Source organism: Schistocerca serialis, chromosome 3, assembly GCF_023864345.2.
Source record: "Schistocerca serialis cubense isolate TAMUIC-IGC-003099 chromosome 3, iqSchSeri2.2, whole genome shotgun sequence".
Taxonomy (NCBI): domain Eukaryota; kingdom Metazoa; phylum Arthropoda; class Insecta; order Orthoptera; family Acrididae; genus Schistocerca; species Schistocerca serialis.
The window spans coordinates 208879667-208897925 of NC_064640.1; the positions used below are offsets into that span (position 1 = coordinate 208879667).

The 18259-nt window shown below is 45.5% G+C and overlaps 1 protein-coding gene across 1 annotated transcript in view; it reads left to right on the top strand.

Moving 5' to 3' along the window:
- The window catches only part of LOC126470751 (ras and EF-hand domain-containing protein-like), a 379970-nt gene that overhangs the window by 204346 nt on the left and 157365 nt on the right, over positions 1-18259 (top strand). The window contains exon 4 of the mRNA XM_050098757.1: positions 3389-3567. Within this exon, the coding sequence (XP_049954714.1) occupies positions 3389-3567 (179 nt within the window). The remainder of the gene's footprint in view (positions 1-3388; positions 3568-18259) is intronic.

Here is an 18259-nt window from a genome sequence, read left to right on the forward strand (position 1 = left end):
CTGTGAAGTCTGGAAGGTAGGAGACGAGGTATTGGCAGAATTGAAGCTGTGAGGGCGGGTCTTGAGTCGTGCTTGGATAGCTCAGTTGGTAGAGCACTTGCCCGTGAAAGGCAAAGGTCCCGATTTGGAGTCTCTGTCCGGCACACAGTTTTCATCTGCCAGGAAGTTTCACTCTTACGTTGTCGCCACGTTACGTAGTCCATGAAAGTACTCGATGAGTGAGTAGTTCCTATAAGACTATTCGCAATTTTTTTTAAAAAAAGGAAGGACATAGATGAGCTGCAGAGAGACTAACAGATAAGTAGTGACTGATGAAAAAATTGACAACTGACTCTAAATACAAATGTGTGTAACATAACGTTCGTAAAGTGATGGGTAAACCTGATATCAGTTTGACTACGCAATCGATCATCAGTCACTGGACTTACTTACAATCTTCAGGTATCTGGGAGTATGTCTCGGGTGATTTGAGATGGAACGACCATTGCTTTAACTCTTCTCCTATTGTAAAATGTGTGTACATTTAACTAATGAAAATAGGGTTTCTTTCTTTCCAATTTTGTCTCTATAACCCTGCACAGTACTCCCCATTTTCGTCCTAATATCCTGGTGGGTAACTTATGTTTCTTGGTACTACGTATTTTCCTTGATTGGGTAACTTATGTTTCTTGATACTGCGTATTTTACTTGATTATTACGCTACCGAAATATGGAACAGAGTTAATCACTTCTTTTGCTTGTAACTCAACTCTATAATCAGTCTCTCCTCTGTTTCTTGTTAGCGCTGATTTACGATATTCCACGTATACTTCTAGAATTTTTTAACATACATTCTTCTGGAGGATGGCCTCTCTATCATTTCAGGATCCCTTCGTCGCCTTTAATAGTTCACAGAATGGTAGGTCGTGAGTTCCGAAGGGCTCTATGTCACAGACTGTTACGCAACGGTTGAAGTCGCAGGTTATGAATGGATGGATGGAAAGAGTAAAAGTAAATCATATGTAGCAATCCACGATATATTCCAAGCGTACCATATGTTACTGAGAGCAGCTGTCTCACACTCTCACCACACACACGCGTTACTTAGCTCTTGAGAAAACAGTTGTTGCCAACAGACGCAGTCTGTGACCATTCAACGTCCTGAATGAGAAAAAAACGTAGCAAATTCGCCCAGGATTAAGGAGGGCTGATACTTAAATTCCCGTACGTCAATACAAATTTAGATTTCTGGGGTTTACATAGATCACGTCTGACAGATTCTGAATTGGTTTTCAACAAGTCCACCGTTTTTTTTTTTTTTTTTTTTGTTTTATATATATATCCTAGTCCAGTCCAAGCTTCCGCTCCGCCTCAAACGACGGAGTATTTCATTATGTTCGCCTTTCCTTCTTTACTTCATCGTGAATAATGTTTCACTGGCAGCCAAGCGCACGTAAAAGGCACGGTAGTTCCTGCTCTAGAGCTTATAAGTGGCACTGAAGATATCACTCGATTTCTCCCTTAGACCCCAGTCGGGAAACTGATATACACTATCCGAGCAAAGTATTCAGACACTCCCATGCAATGCGAAACTGATCACTAGATATCACGAGAGGAGGACCCGCCAGTACCCAAAAGAGGTGGGGTATATTGTGTTGTCAGTAGAGAACCATTAACAGTAGAATGGATCAATCAGGAGAGTTCGGTGACTTCGAACGTGGCCTCCTCATTGGATGTCATCCGAGTAACAAATCCGTCAAGGGCATCTCAACCTTTCTAACGCTGCCCAAGTCAACTTTTGATGATATGACTGTGTAATGGAAACACGAAGGAACAGCCACAGCTAAATCATGACTAAACAGACCTCTTGTACGGCCAGACGCAAACTGTCAAGCACTGTGGAGTTTAGCTGTAAAAAGTCTCGTGAAAGCGGAAGGAATCGTCCGTGAGTTTCAAAGTGCTACCAGCAGTCCAGTTAAGACAAGAACTGTGCGCAGGGAGTTAAAAAGAATGTGGTACAACGATCGAGCAGCTCCACATTTCTGTACTCAGTGCTAAGCGATGCTTGAAGTAATCTAAAGATCAACGTCTGTGGACAATGGGTGACAGGAAACGGGTGATTTGGACTGATTAATCACGCTATTCTCTGCGGCAATCAGTTGAAAGGATCTGAGTTTGCGAATTCATGGAGAACGTACCTGCAATCATGTGTAGTGCCAAGAGTGAAGTACAGAAGAGGTGGTGTTACGGTACAGGGTTGTTTTCGTGGTTAGGACGTGATCCACCAGCTGTAATTAAGAAAACTCACATGCGGCAGTATATGAAAATATATCTTACAACATTTCGAAGACGATGACTGTTTACTGTATATATGCGTTACAATACATCCTCTCATAAACTAGCATCTGTGAGGCAATGGTTTTTCGACAAGAACGTTCCTGAATTGCACTGGCCTGCCCGACCTGAACCCAATGCAACATCTTTGGGATGAGTTAATACGTCGAATTCGCTCCAGACTTCAGCGACCTATGGTTTCGGCTCTTGAGGAAGAATAGGCTGCCAATCTTCCACTGACGTTCAGACATCTCACTGACAGTGTTCCGAGCAGAGTTCAAACCGTCATAAAGGCGAATGGTGAACATATCCCACATTAATGCCCACTAAAAGGTGTCAGGATACAGATAGTGTATGTGATACTTACAGTTATTTGCGATACCACCTGTATGAATCCCACCGGATTAGTTACGTAACGAAGATACTTACCGGATCGAATGACAACATACTTTATGAGTCCCGTACCAATATTTTGTTGTTCCCTGAAAGGTTTTACAATTTGTTTAATGGACTTTTGTACTTTATCCTCTATCAAATTCCATGATAGTGGACTGAGGCTGAAACCGACCGAACATTGAAGTTTTTAACGTACATGAGAGGTATTCCTTGATATCAGATACTCCAAGAATTTATATAAGCTACAGAGCACCATGATTCATAAAAATACGTGAACATATAATTATTCTGACAATACGTTTTTCGTCAATAAGGGAAAACCCGATCTACTAAGCGTTTTTGGTGCGCATCGCAAAGTAATAATAGTAATTCTTTTTGAATTTTTCACGTCTTCTGCCAATTTTGAGTCACGAGATGCTTTCTGCACTGTAACTAACGCATACGGCGTTTCAGTTGTAGAACATCTGTGGATTAAAGAGTGTTATTTACATATACTGCTACAGTTTAGAATATCATTGCAACAATTTAGAATGTTATTGCAGTGTTATAATATCATCTTACGACACCCACTACTCTTGTATTAGGAATTTCACACATAAGCCACGACTCATGCACGTGTTAATTGTGCCTGTGTGTGAGTACTGTGTTCTGATACTTTGCAACATATTTATATTTTCAGGTAAATGCAGTCCTGAGCAAGAAGCAAGAAGCAGCTAAAAACCTCCGTCACACAGACAAAGACACCAACAGTGAGCTGCAGAGCTCACTCGTTGACACTAAAACAACTCTAGCAGTGCTGAGGGCTGAGATGGCGCAGCTGAAAGCAGAGTACGAAGTGAAATGCCGAGAACTGCACGAGTGAGTACACCGACAAACACCTCGCATTCGGAAGGACGACGGTTCAATTCCGCGTCCGGCCATCCTGATTTAGGTTTTCCGTGATTTCCCTATATCACTTCAGGCAAATGCCGGGATGGTTCCTTTGAAAGGGCACGGCCGATTTCCTTCCCCATCCTTCCCTAACCCGAGCTTGTGCTCCGTCTCTAATGACCTCGTTGTCGATGGGACGTTAAACACTAATCTCCTCCTCCTCCTCACACCGACAAACACGCATACTGCATTTTCCAGTACTGCGGCCTATATTTGGAATTTATTTCAGCCGTACTTTTCCACCTGCTACTCCGACGCTCCACATTCCTGAAAACTATGTACGTTTACTTAAAATTAGTTTTTAATTTTGTGTAACATCACAAACACCCTCCTGTGAATTGTCTACATCTACATCTACATGGTTACTCTGCAATTCACACTTAAGTGCCTGGCAGAGGGTTCATTGAACCATTTTCATACTACTTCTCTACCATTCCACTCTCGAATGGGGCGCGGGAAAAAGGAACACCTAAATCTTTCCATTCGAGCTCTGATTTCTCTTATTTTATTATCATTTCTCCCTACGTAGGTGGGCCGGCCCCTGTGGCCAAGCGGTTCTAGGCGCGTCAGTCTGGAACCGCGTGACCGCTACGGTCGCAGGTTCGAATCCTGCCTCGGGCATGGGTGTATGTGGTGTCCTTAGCTTAGTTAGGTTTAAGTAGTTCTAAGTTCTAGGGGACAGATGACCACAGATGTGAAGTCCCATAGTGCTCAGAGCCATTTTTGAACCTACGTAGGTGGGTGTCAACAAAATATTTTCACATTCGGAAGAGAAAGTTGGTGACTAATATTTCGCAAATAGATCTCGCCGAAAAGAAAACCGCCTTTGTTTCAGTGACTGCCACCCCAACTCGCGTATCATATCAGTGACACTCTCACCCCTATTGCGCGATAACACGAAACGAGCTGCCCTTCTTTGCACTTTTTCGATGTCCTTCGACAACCCTGCCTGGTAAGGATCCCACACCGCGCAGCAATATTCAGCCAGAGGACGGACAAGTGTAATGTAGGCTGTTTCTTTAGTGGGTTTGTCGCATCTTCTCAGTGTTCTGCCAACAAATCGCAGTCTTTGTTTCGCCTTCCCCACATTATTATCTGTGTCGTCTTTCCAATTTAAGTTGCTCGTAATTGTAATTCCTAGGTATTTAGTGGAACTGACATCCCTTAGATTTGTGCGATTTATCGTATTCCCAAAATTTATCGGATTTCTTTTAGTACCCATATGGATGCCCTCGCACTTTTCTTTGTTTAGTGCTAATTGTCACTTTCCACACCATACAGAAATTCTTTCTAGATCATTTTGTAATTGGAATTGATCGTCTGATGATTTTATTAGACGGTAAACTACAAGATCATCTGCCAACAATCTAAGGGGGCTGCTCAGATCATCAACTACATCATTTATACACTACTGGCCATTAAAATTGCTACACCAAGAAGAAATGCAGATGATAAACGGGTATTCATTGGACAAATACATTATACTAGAACTGACAAGTGATTACATTTTCACGCAATTTGGGTGCATAGATCCTGAGAAATCAGTACCCAGAACAACCACCTCTGGCCCTAATAACGGCCTTGATACACCTGGGCATTGAGTCAGACAGAGCTTGGATGCAGCTTCAACACGATACCACAGTTCATCAAGAGCAGTGACTGGCGTATTGTGACGAGCCAGTTGCTCGGCCACCATTGACCAGACGTTTTCAATTAGTGAGAGATCTGGAGAATGTGCTGGGCAGGGCAGCAGTCGAACATTTTCTGTATCCAGAAAGGCCCGTACAGGACCTGCAATATGCGATCGTGCATTATCCTGCTGAAATGTAGGGATTCGAAGGGATCAAATGAATGGTAGAGCCACGGGTCGTAACACATCTTAAATGTAATGTCCACTGTTCAAATTGCCGTCAATGCGAACAAGAGGTGACCGAGACGTTTAACCAATGGCACCCCATACCATCACGCCGGGTGATACGCCAGTATGGCGATGACGAATACACGCTTCCAATGTGCGTTCACCGCTATGTCGCCAAACACGGATGCGACCATCATGATGCTGTAAACAGAACCTGGATTCATCCGAAAAAATGACGTTTTGTCATTCATGCACCCAGGTTCGTCGTTGAGTACACCATCGCAGGCGCTCCTGTCTGTGATGCAGCGTCAAGGGTAACCGAAGCCATGGTATCCTAGCTGATGGTCCATGCTGCTGCAAACGTCGTCCAATTGTTCGTGCAGATTGTTGTTGTCTTGCAAACGTCCCCATCTGTTGACTCAGTGATCGAGACGTGGCTGCACGATCCGTTACAGCCATGCGGATAAGATGCCTGTCATTTCGACTGATAGTGATTACGAGGCGGTTGGGATCCACCACGGCGTTCCGTATTACCCTCCTGAACCCACCGATTCCATATTCTGCTAACAGTCAGTGGATCTCGACCAACGCGATCAGCAAATGTGATACGATAAACCGCAATCGCGATAGGCTACAATCCGACCTTTATCAAAGTCGGAAACGTGATACTACGCATTTCTCCTCCTTACACGAGGCATCACAACAACGTTTCACCAGGCAACGCCAGTCAACGACTGTTTGTGTATGAGAAATCGGTTGGAAACTTTCCCCATGTCAGCATCTTGTAGGTGTCGCCACCGGCGCCAACCTTGTGTGAATGCCCCGAAAAGCTAATCATTTGCATATCACAGAATCTTCTTCCTGTCAGTTGAATTTCGCATCTGTAGCACGTCATCTTCGTGGTGTAGCAATTTTAATGGCCAGTAGTGTATAAATCAGGAACAACAGAGGGCCTATGACTCTACCTTGCGTAACGCCAGATATCACTTCTGTTCTACTCGATGATTTACCGTCTATCACTACGAACTGTGACCTCTCTGAGAAGAAATCACGAATCCAGTCACACAACTGAGACGATACTTCATATGCACGCAATTTGATTAATAGTTGCTTGTGAGGAACGGTATCAAAAGGAATACGGAATCGATCTGAGATCCCTTGTCGACAGCACTCATTACTTCATGGGAAGAAAGAGCTAGCTGTGTTGCACAAGAACGATATTTTCTGAATCCGTGGTGGTTATATATCAATAAGTCATTTTCTTAAAGGTGAATCATAATGTTCGAGTACAGTATATGCTCCAAAACCTTACTGCAATTGAGGTCAGTGATATGGGTCTGTAATTCAATGGGTTACTCCTATTTCCTTTCTTGAATACTGGTGGGACCTGTGCTAGTTTCCAGTCTTTAGGAACAGACCTTTCGTCAAGTGAGCGGTTGTATGTGATTGCTAAGAAAGGCGCTATTGTGTCTGCATACTCTGAAAGGAACCTGACTGGTATACCACTGTCAAATACAGTCCATCCGGAGAGTTGCTGAGAGCCGCCAGAAGCCTTTTGTAGGGGTCATTGTTTCAGGTAATATTTCACTAGTATACATTTCTTCGTTTTATTGTCATTTTTAACGAGAATACGATATACTTGTACCAAATGTACAAGTTAATGTTATTATACAGTATTACATCGCAAGAAGATTTCGCAACTTTTTTCCACGACATTGGTTTACATAAAAACAGAAAAATCACACAACCCGCAATTATTCAGGAAAACATAACGAAATTGACGCGAATGTTGACGAACAGAAAGAAATCAGTAGAGCTAAAGTTGTCTCGTGTCACCTGTACATAGGAGATAACTTTTTGTTTCAGAGTAGATCGGCGGCAGTTGCTGCTGTGGCAGTGAGAGGCGGCATCAGAGATCGTTAATTTGTTCAAATACCCCCGAGGGTCCACTTACCGGACGCACTTCGATAGAAGACTATTGACTGATTTTAGGCATGACTCAGATATAGCTTTTCAAATAGTTAAATATTGGTCATCCGTAGTTTATAGACTGTGGAAACAGTTTCTATGCGTATGTTTGTAATCGAAATATCTCATCGAAGAGCGTCTGCGGGACACAGCACTCACCATTGGCAGATATCTAACGTTAAGCGGTACAAACAATAGGACTGTTGTCCTACTGAAACCACGACTGCTCTTGCTGCTGCCCTTGAATGTCATCGAGTACTGTACGCAGAAGGCTTCACCACAAAGGTGTGTTTGGGAGGCAATCAGACTGATGGGTGCCACTCATTGTCCCGAGTTTGCAATGTGAGCGCTAGCACGTGCACTGGACTGAAGATCAATAGAGGGCGACCAAATTCACGGACGACTTCAAGTTTAACTTGCAAAGTGACAGCAGACCTGTTTAATTTGAGGAGGATAGGGAGCCCGCTATCATTCACTACTCGTCAGGACAAAGCATTGTCACTGTATGGTCAAACGCATCTTCCGGTAGACGTACAATCCTCAACGCCATTCCACAAATAACCGTTATTGTGTTGTTCTGTACAGTTGGCATCCTTGATTCTTATACAGGGCGTTACTATGCTGATCATAAAAACTCTGTGGAACGATGGATATTCATTTGAGTTCAGAAATCCTGGTCAGAAAACGACTGAGTCGAAAATTTCGAAGAAAGATCGAACTATGGGGTAACTCTGCCAATCAAATACGAGAACTTGCGAGTTGTTGTTCGTGCGAGGTAATAAACTGATTTATTCTGTCCGTGACTGTTAATTTTTTAAGGTAGGCAAACGGGAACGGCGTCTTCAAACTTAATTTCTTTCAATGAGGACAAAGCCGAAGTGAAGACAATTCTCAATAAAACTCACTGTTGTACTGAAATGGTTCGCGTGAACACTTTTCAGTACCTTGAGAACCAGAAACGATATTAGTATTAGAAGGTTTCTTCAGATTTGTCTGCATATTTTTGGTTGTGTATCTCAATTAACTTTTCATCGATGTCCATTACCGGTTCTTCACGTAGCTGGCACAGTTAGTCTTTAGGTATGACGTTTCCTGCGTTTAGGAGAATATTTCTAGACTCAGTAAGCTTTATGTAAAACTATAAATGAAAAGATACAGGAATCCAGTTTATTTCTTCCATATTTTAATAAAAACCTCTTACATTTGGCCGTCACAATACAAAATGTCCGTCTACGACTCCACCCGTGGGACTTTTCTGCTCCCTCACACCGTGTATCAGTTTAGAGATAAATAATCACGAAGCTGTAGAACGTGCCAACAAAATGCGTGCATACGGCCAATAATTTTTAGCGTGGCTCGACATCGTCAATAGCGAGCTGCCGTACACAGTCGCTCTATAGCCCAAAAATTTTACACTATAATGTTCATTTATCCTAATAATGAGACAAATTAGCGAAATAAATAAGTAGCTGAACCAAGGTTGGAATTGTTGGTCAAAAGCTCGACAATAATATTGCCTGAATCAGATTGTTTTGCAATTTGATCTAAACATTTATTTCAGGAATGCAGAATGTATGTAAATGATGGCCGGGTACAAACAAATTCAGTGAATAACTAGTCAGTATTTAAACAACAGTGCAAATTCGTAATCACTTCGTGCAAATAGAGCGTTTCCAGCCAACGGCTTGTGCTAAATAAATACTCTAATCAGTGCAATGAACTCGTTAAAACCGTGACGACGTCTTAATGTTCGTTAGCATGAACTCTCACTGTCGTTCACAACGAACCTAAATTGCATAACCATAAATGTTGTTCCAACTAATGCTGCCGAAGTCCATCATACAATTTAAATCAGTGAAAAGTGGTAAATTTTTACAAGTTCATTGCTGCAACAGTAAAAATGATACTAAAGTTCGCGCATGCTAGAGCTCGTCATTTACTAAATGACTCGAGAGATTGAAACGAGAGCACAGAAATTTACAAGTTTTCATCCCATGCGTCCACAAAAACGATTCCAAGTCGCCACTATCACATAGCGAAGCATTCGCAGCACACACGCCGCCCAGAACTTTACCACAGAAAACCCCAGCCGACAGACTTAAGGCCAATGATCCACGATGAGCGGGCGAAGATGACAGATGTTTGTGCTCAACGGTGCACGTTTATTTAAAGGTTCTGTCACATGACTACCACTTGATACGTTCACCCTGACCACCATTTAGAATTTATACAATAATTTCCCATAAATACACATAAAAAACAAACGATAAATTTTTGGGGTCATTTTGTGACCTCTTAATAAAACAACTGTGCATTATTTTAATAACTTCAAATAAATCTTAAACATACACTGACTGAGAAATACCGCTACACCAAGAAATAATTGTGCAACATTAATGAAATTTGGTAGGCGTGTTTCTACACTACTGGCCATTAAAATTGCTGCACCATGAATATAACGTGCTACAGACGCGAAATTTAACCGACAGGAAGAAGATGCTCTAATATGCAAATCATTAGTGTGGTGTCACCGTCAGACACCACACTTGCTAGGTGGTAGCCTTTAAATCGGCCGCGGTCCATTAGTATACGCCAGGCCTGCGTGTCGCCACTGTCAGTGATTGCAGACCTCGCGTCACCACACGGCAGGTCTAGTGAGACGTCCTGGCACTCGCCCCAGTTGTACAGCCGACTTTGTTAGGAAAGGTTCACTGACAACTACGCTCTCATTTGCCGAGACGATAGTTAGCATAGCCTTCAGCTACGTCATTTGCTACGACCTAGCAAGGCGCCGTATTCAATTGATATTTATTATGTGAAACATGTATCATCAAGAGAGACGTTCTACGATTATGGATTAAAGTTAAGTATTACAAGATTTTCGTACTTTATTACAATTGTCAAGATATTGTCCTGTTCCAGACCTCACGCCAGTCAGCGTGTAATTAAACGCGTGCATTTCGGCCTCCTCTAGAAACACAGTGTTGGCTCTTCTGCCAACACTACAATTAGCTTTTCAGAGCATTCACACAAGGTTGGCGTCGGTGGCGACACCTACAACATGCTGACATGAGGAAAGTTTACAACCTATTTCTCATACACAAACAGCCATTGACCGGCGTTGCCTCGTGAAACGTTGTTGTGATGATGGAGAAATGCGTACCATCACGTTTCCGACTTTTATAAAGGTCAGATTGTAGCCTATCGCGATTGCGGTTTATCGTATCGCTACATTGCTGCTTGCGTTGGTCGAGATCCAACGACTGTTAGCAGAATATGGAATCGGTGGCTTCAGGAGGGTAATACGGAACGCCGTGCTGGATCCCAACGGCCTCCTATAACTAGCAGTCGAGATGACAGGCATCTTATCCGCATGGCTGTAACGGATCGTGCAGCCACGTCTCGATCCCTGAGTCAACAGATGGGGACGTTTGCAAGACAACAACCATCTGCACGAACAGTTCGATGACGTTTGCAGCAGCATGGACTATCAGCTCGGAGACCATGGCTGCGGTTACCCTTGACGTTGCATCACAGACAGGAGCGCCTACGTTGGTGTACTCAACGACGAAAGTGGGTGCACGAATGGCAAAACGTCATATTTTCGGATGAATCCAGGTTCTGTTTATAGCCTCATGATGGTCGCATCCGTGTTTGGCGACATCGCGGTGAACGCACATTGGAAGCGTGGATTCGTCATCGCCCTCTGGCGTATCACCCTGAAACGTCCCCTTAGAAAAATTAGTGAATTACTGTGCTGATAAACCTCTTACATTATTTGATTTTCAAACAGCTGAGCAGAACTGAACGTACTCAGACATTTCGCTCTTTACCTATTGTGATCAACACTAAACTGACACACAATATTTTCAGCGCAACGCAATCTGACTTTCAATAATCCCTACAAAAGAATGGCCCTGGCTAACATTAAACTATACCTTTCACAAATCACTTACCTCACAAAAGTCTTCGTTACTCGAACTACTGCAATACAGCGAGCGCCACTACTGCCAGCTAAATAAAAGATTCAAACTACTGAAGGCACTAACTACTGATAGGCATAGTTAGCAAATGAAAGATTTTGATAGAGAACAAACAATGTATTTACCTTTATAGTGTTCAAAGGTCATAATATATAGCAGTTCATGACATCCAGTCTTTACTGTCTCTGATGGACACACGTCCAGATCATCCGCTCTCAATACCGAGTTAGTATTCCGCTGCTCTACTCGCTGCGACACACTTGCTACTGTCACCGCGCACGTAACGCTATGGCTGTGAAGCAGATTGCCGCCGCACTAGACACTCTCATCCATGCGTTGGGATTCACCGGCCGCCGCCATCGGCAGCCAAAGCGCAGGCCCAGGCAGCAGAACAGGAAGGGCCTCCAGTGCTACAATTGCCAGCAGCTGGGGCATGCCGCGCGGGAGTGCACGAACGCCGTCGCGTGCTTGAAGTGCGCGGCGGCTCACGACACCCGCAGTTGTACGAAGCCTCGTGGAGTGGCCAGCAGGTGCGCGAACTGTGGCGGGTCACACGCCGCAAACTCGCGTAGCTGCGGCTACCTCCGGGAGTTACGCCGTCTGTCCGCCGCACCACGTCCTGCGGCGGCGTCACGCGCCACGTCGGCCGCCCCGCCCCCCCGCTCCGGCGAGGGGTGCGAGCCGCGCCGCCTTGAAGCCGCCACCGACCACGCTATGGCCGGCTTCCAAGCCGCCTTTGCGGCCGAAAGGGCCGCACTGAAGGAGGAGCTCACGGCCGTACATCGCCAGCTCCAGCAGCTGCGCGATGAGCTGCGAGCCATCAAGAAGACGTCGGCGGTTTCCGCCGCCGCCCCCCGCCCCCCTCTCCCCGTGACACGGCCGGTGGGGGTCGATGCGGCCCCGCAGACAACCGCCGCTCCGTCCGCTGGCGCGACGCAAGTTGTTGCGCCTATGGAAACCGACGATGTGCCGCCACAGACGTCCCACTCAGTTACGACGTCTGCAGGCCACCGTGCTGTGGCAGCGATCGACTCCTCCCCTGGAGCAGTCACTCGTCAAGAGGTTGCAGCACCCCCAGCAGACGTCGGCGGTTTCCGCCGCCGCCCCCCGCCCCCCCCCCCCCCCCCCCCCCCCCCCCGTGAGACGGCCGGTGGGGGTCGATGCGGCCATGCCGACAACCGCCGCTCCATCCCGTGCCGCAACGCAGGTGGTTGCGCCTATGGAAACCGACGGTGTGCCGCCACCGTCGTCCCACTCAGTTACGACGTCTGCCGGTCAACGTGCTGTGGCAACGATCGCCTCCTCCCAGGTAGAGCCGTCAATCCTCAAGAGGTTGCAGCAACCCCTTTTCCCGGCTGCCCGCGAGGTAGTGCCTTTCCTTAAGGGCCTTGTGGCGTCGCTCCAGGACGGGTCTTACCCCTTCTTTGACCAACCGTACCCCTACATATGTAAAGGTGCTCGGCCTCCCCTCCCCCATCACCCTCATCACTTTACCAAGTATCAGCTCAGGTGGCTCAATTTCTTGACCAAGAAGGAGTTAATTCTCCTTAACAAACATCCCATCTTCACGCAAAACGACTGGGAACTATTGGCTGAACTCTCCCGCCTCGAAGAGCTGGGCGAAACCCCCAAAATCCTGTTTCAGTACCCCCGGTAGCCATGCAGTGCGAGAGCTTCATCCTCATACATCAGCGTGGGCCTTCTACCCCACCGGCCAGCCATTTCGGCCGTTCGTTTTCCGACTCTCTAACTATCCCTCTGACTATCCTTTCATCTTTCGGAAAAAAAAGCAACATGCACACCGCCATGCCGTTCTCTACCGTCAAGACTCCACTCACCACACCGCCATGACGAAGGCGAAGCGCTCCCGCGCTAGAACTTCCGTCTCAAGCCGAGGGTCAACCCTCACCAGTGCAGCGTCAGCGTCAGCATCCGCTCTCAAAACTCCGCCATTTCTCTCCCCACATCCACCACTACTGGCGGCTCACCTCCAACTGCGCAACGCTACGCGCTGTTCACATCCAGCTGCCCAGCACTACAATAACAAACAACAATGCAAACCAGCCACAGACTGCACTCAGCACAGCCAGTGATTTTCATACACAGCGCTACGTGGCGTTACCAATAAAAAACCTAAACAGCCTATTTACAACCCGGCGTGATCGTACGGGGTGCCATTGGTTACACTTCTCGGTCACCACTTGTTCGCATTGACGGCACTTTGAACAGTGGATGTTACATTTCAGATGTTTTACGACCCGTGGCTCTACCCTTCATTCGAACCCTGCGAAACCCTACGTTTGAGCAGGATAATGCACGACCACATGTTGCAGGTCCTGTATGGGCCTTTCTGGATACAGAAAATGTTCGACTGCTGCTCTGGACAGCACATTCTCCAGATCTCTCACCAACTGAAAACGTCTGGTCAGTGGTGGCTGAGCAATTGGCTCGTCACAATAAGCAAGTCACTACTCTTGATGAACTGTGGTATCGTGTTGAAGCTGCATGGGCTGCTGTACCTGTACACGCCATCAAAGCTCTGTTTGACTGAATGCCCAGAGGTGGTTGTTCTGGGTACTGATTTCTCAGGATCTATCCACCCAAATTGCATGAAAATGTAATCACATGTCAGTAATATATTTGTCCAATGAATACCCGTTTATCATCTGCATTTCTTCTTGGTGTAGCAATTTTAATGGCCAGTAGTGTACATCTGAAAGATTATGTCTGTTCAGATTTCGTGCCATTTGCATAACACTGGCGCAAGTAGCGCCACTATGAGGATGCAAATCGGGTTTGCTTTAAATACACGCTGTAGCGCTCGTGAGCATTAGTTATCTTTAAGATTGTACATGGCGAGTCCATGTTAGTCAAGAATGCTTTCAAGGCGGCAAAGACGCCATATCAACAACTGACTGAGTTTGAACAAGGTTGTGTAACAGGGCTACGAGAAAAAACTGAATGTTCCTTCTGCGATACTGTAGACAGACTTGGCAGGAATGTAGCCACCGTACATCATTAATAACAGCGGTGGTCACGAGAAGACCGAGCTTCAGACGGTTACGTGGCACTACTGAGAAGGAAGACCATTGTGTTCGGCGAGTGGCTCTGGCGCATGGTACTGCATCTGCAGCAGCAATTTCAGCAGCATTTAGCAGCGCAGTGACACTGCTACAAGTCTGTTACTGCAAGGACAGCTCCGAGCCAGACGCTCTGTCGCGTGCTTTCCACTGACCCCAAACCATCGCCATTTGCGACTTCAGTGGTGTCAAGCGACAGCTCCCTGGAGGGCAGGACTGAGGGGTCTTGTGTTTTCTCGTGAAAGCTGGTTCTGCCTCTGTGCCAGCGATGGCTGTGGTTATAAGGAGTCCAGTTGAGGGTCTGTAATCAACCTGTATGCGTGCAACATACACTGAACCTAAACCTGGAGTTATGGTCTCAGGGTGCGATTTCGTATGACAGCAGGAGCAGTCTCGTCGTTATCCCTCGCATCCTCACAGCGAAATTGTACGTCAATGTGGAAATTCGACCTGTTGTGCTGCCCTTGGTTCAAATGGCTCTGAGCACTATGGGACTTAACATCTGAGGTCATCAGTCCCCTAGAACTTAGAACTACTTAAACCTAACCAACCTAAGGACATCACACACACCCATGCCCGAGGCAGGATTCGAGCCTGCGACCGTAGCGGTCGCGTGGTTCCAGACTGAAGCCCCTAGAACCGCTCGGTCACACCGGCCGGCTGTGCTGCCCTTCATGAATGGCATTCCAGGGGTTGTTTTCTAAACGGATAACGCTCGTCCACATATAGCTGCTGTAACCCAACATGCCCTACAGAGATTCAACATCTTGCCTTGGCCTGCTCGTTCACTAGATCTGTCTCCAATCGAGTACATATGGGACATCATCGGACGAGAACTTCTGCTTCATCCACAAATAGCATTAACCGCTCCGCTATTGAGCAGCCAAGTACAACAGACATGGAGCTCCATCCCACAAATTTAGATCCGGCACATTTACATCACAATGCATGCACGTTTCTGGCGGTTACAGCACTTATTAATATACCAGCATTTGACATATGCAATGGCTTATCTCGCGCTTACATTAGCCTGTCATCTTGCAAAGTTAATTACTTGAATATGTTACCTATAAAAAGTATTGCCGAAATTTTATTACTCTACATCTATTATTTTTTGGTGTTGGATTTTTTCCGTCAGTGCATATTTCACCACGCTCATCACTCTAGTCGAAAATTCTAAATCTACATCTACATCCATACTCCGCAAGCCACCTGACGCTGTGTGGCGGAGGGTACCTTGAGTACCTCTATCGTTTCTCTCTTCTATTCCAGTCTCGTATTGTTCGTGGAAAGAAGGATTGTCGGTATGCCTCTGTGTGGGCTCTAATCTCTCTGATTTTATCCTCATGGTCTCTTCGCGAGATATACGTAGGAGGGAGCAATATACTGCTTGACTCCTCAGTGAAGGTATGTTCTCGAAACTTCAACAAAAGCCCGTACCGAGCTACTGAGCGTCTCTCCTGCAGAGTCCTCCACTGGAGTTCATGTATCATCTCCGCAACGCTTTCGCAATTACTAAATGATCCTGTAACGAAGCGCGCTGCTCTCCGTTGGATCTTCTCTCTCTCTTCTCTCAACCCTATCTGGTACGGATCCCACACTGCTGAGCAGTATTCAAGCAGTCGGCGAACAAGCGTACTGTAACCTACTTCCTTTGTTTTCGGATTGCATTTCCTTAGGATTCTTCCAATGAATCTCAATCTGGCATCTGCTTTACCGACGATCAACTTTATATGATCATTCCATTTTAAATCACTCCTAATGCCTACTCCCAGATGATTTATGGAATTAACTGCTTCCAGTTGCTGACCTGCTACGTTGTAGCTAAATGACAAGGAATCTTTCTTTCTGTGTATTCGCAGCACATTACACTTGTCTACATTGAGATTCAATTGCCATTCCCTGAACCATGCGTCAATTCGCTGCAGATCCTCCTGCATTTCAGTACAATTTTCCATTGTTACAACCTCTCGATATACCACAGCATCATCCGCGAAAAGCCTCAGTGAACTTCCGATGTCATCCACAAGGCCATTTATGTATATTGTGAATAGCAACGGTGCTACGACACTCCCCTGCGGCGCACCTGAAATCGCTCTTTCGTCGGAAGACTTCTCTCCATTGAGAATGACATGCTGCGTTCCTTTATCTAGGAACTGTTCAATCCAGTCACACAATGGGTCTGATAGTCCATATGCTCTTACTTTGTTCATTAAACGACTGTGGGGAACTGTATCGAACGCCTAACATTAATTCTATATATTCTATTACTCGTGAGCATAAATAAATATGGGTCGAAAATTGTTGGATTATCAAAAAGAGGTACTCATACTGACAATAGCAATTGTGTACATGTGAAGAATTTCATAGTGGTGGCACTATTTACGTAAATTAACTATATTATTTATAACGTTTTGTATATTAATTAGAAAAATAAACTGTTCGTGTGATTTCTGGCAGAATTCGCTTTCATTTGGTTTATCATAAGTGTAAGTTGCATAACTGATGCAATTGTTACAATTTTTATAAACAGTAATAGTAATAAACATTAATAACTTTTTAACCCCGAAGTTTCTAACATGGCTGAATTTTGTAACTATGGAGGCTTCCACGGCCGGTGTCACGATGACTAAAATTCTTCTGGACGTTGTACCGCGTCACTGTCTAAAAAACTTTAATTATAAACCGTAAAACCAATGTTTCGACCATATTACAACGGATTTCCTCAGTCCTTCCTCCAGTCTTGTCCTGATGAAGGCCGCTGTAATACGGTCGATACGTTCGTTTCACAGTTTACAAGTAAAGTATTTTATACAGTGACAAGGTACAACACCGAAAAGAGTTTTAATCAACGTGGTAGAATTTTCAATGAGCCGCGATCCAAAGTTGTCATTTGTCTTTCCTTAGCATGCATTTATTTCCTGTAATATTACATTCAGTGACAAATTCCGCGTCACACGGCTCCTCGATTTTAGCGCGTCCCGTGATCACGGTACCGGGAATCATACAAACGTCGTTCCGCCCGGAGAAAACACCGATGACGGCTGCTGCTGGTCGCTTTACGGCCGCCCCTGTTCCTGCGCTCAGCGCTGCCTCCAAATCAGCTCGGGTGTCTGCCGGCAAGCTGACAGCTGTCCGCCCCAAAACTTCTTTGCACCGCCCTGTAGCCGTTCTGGCAAATACAAACCGCCCTGCGGCAATGGAGCCAGTTGTCTGTAATGTCACACGTCCGCTACACACATCAGATTACGGGACGTCTGTTAATTACGTGAACTCAAAATGGTGGGAAGGACGGGGGGGGGGGGGGGGGGGGGGGGGGGTGCGGGGGTAATTTCCGGCAAAATCTCAACAAATCTCATTTAAAGTGGGAGGAACAATGAACGTCTCATGCCCACTTTTTAATTCAGAGAAGACACATTAGTATAATGGATGACATTGTTTTATAACACTGTCGCAGAAGAAGCTGAGTAGCACCGTGGTGTAGTGGTTATGATACTAAACTGTTGTATGGAAAGTCGTCAGTTCGAAACTCACCTTCACTGTACAGTTTTAATTTCTATATTCGGTTCGTGTACATTCTAAAAGTATCCACAAATATCAAGAATCATTGTACTGGAATGTTCTGTGGCTGTATATATACTGTATGTGTTCTGGCCGGAGGCAGTGCGCTCCGCGCTCTTGTATGTGCAAGTGCTGAATAAACCTTCGTTAAGTGAAGTCAGTGTTCGTCA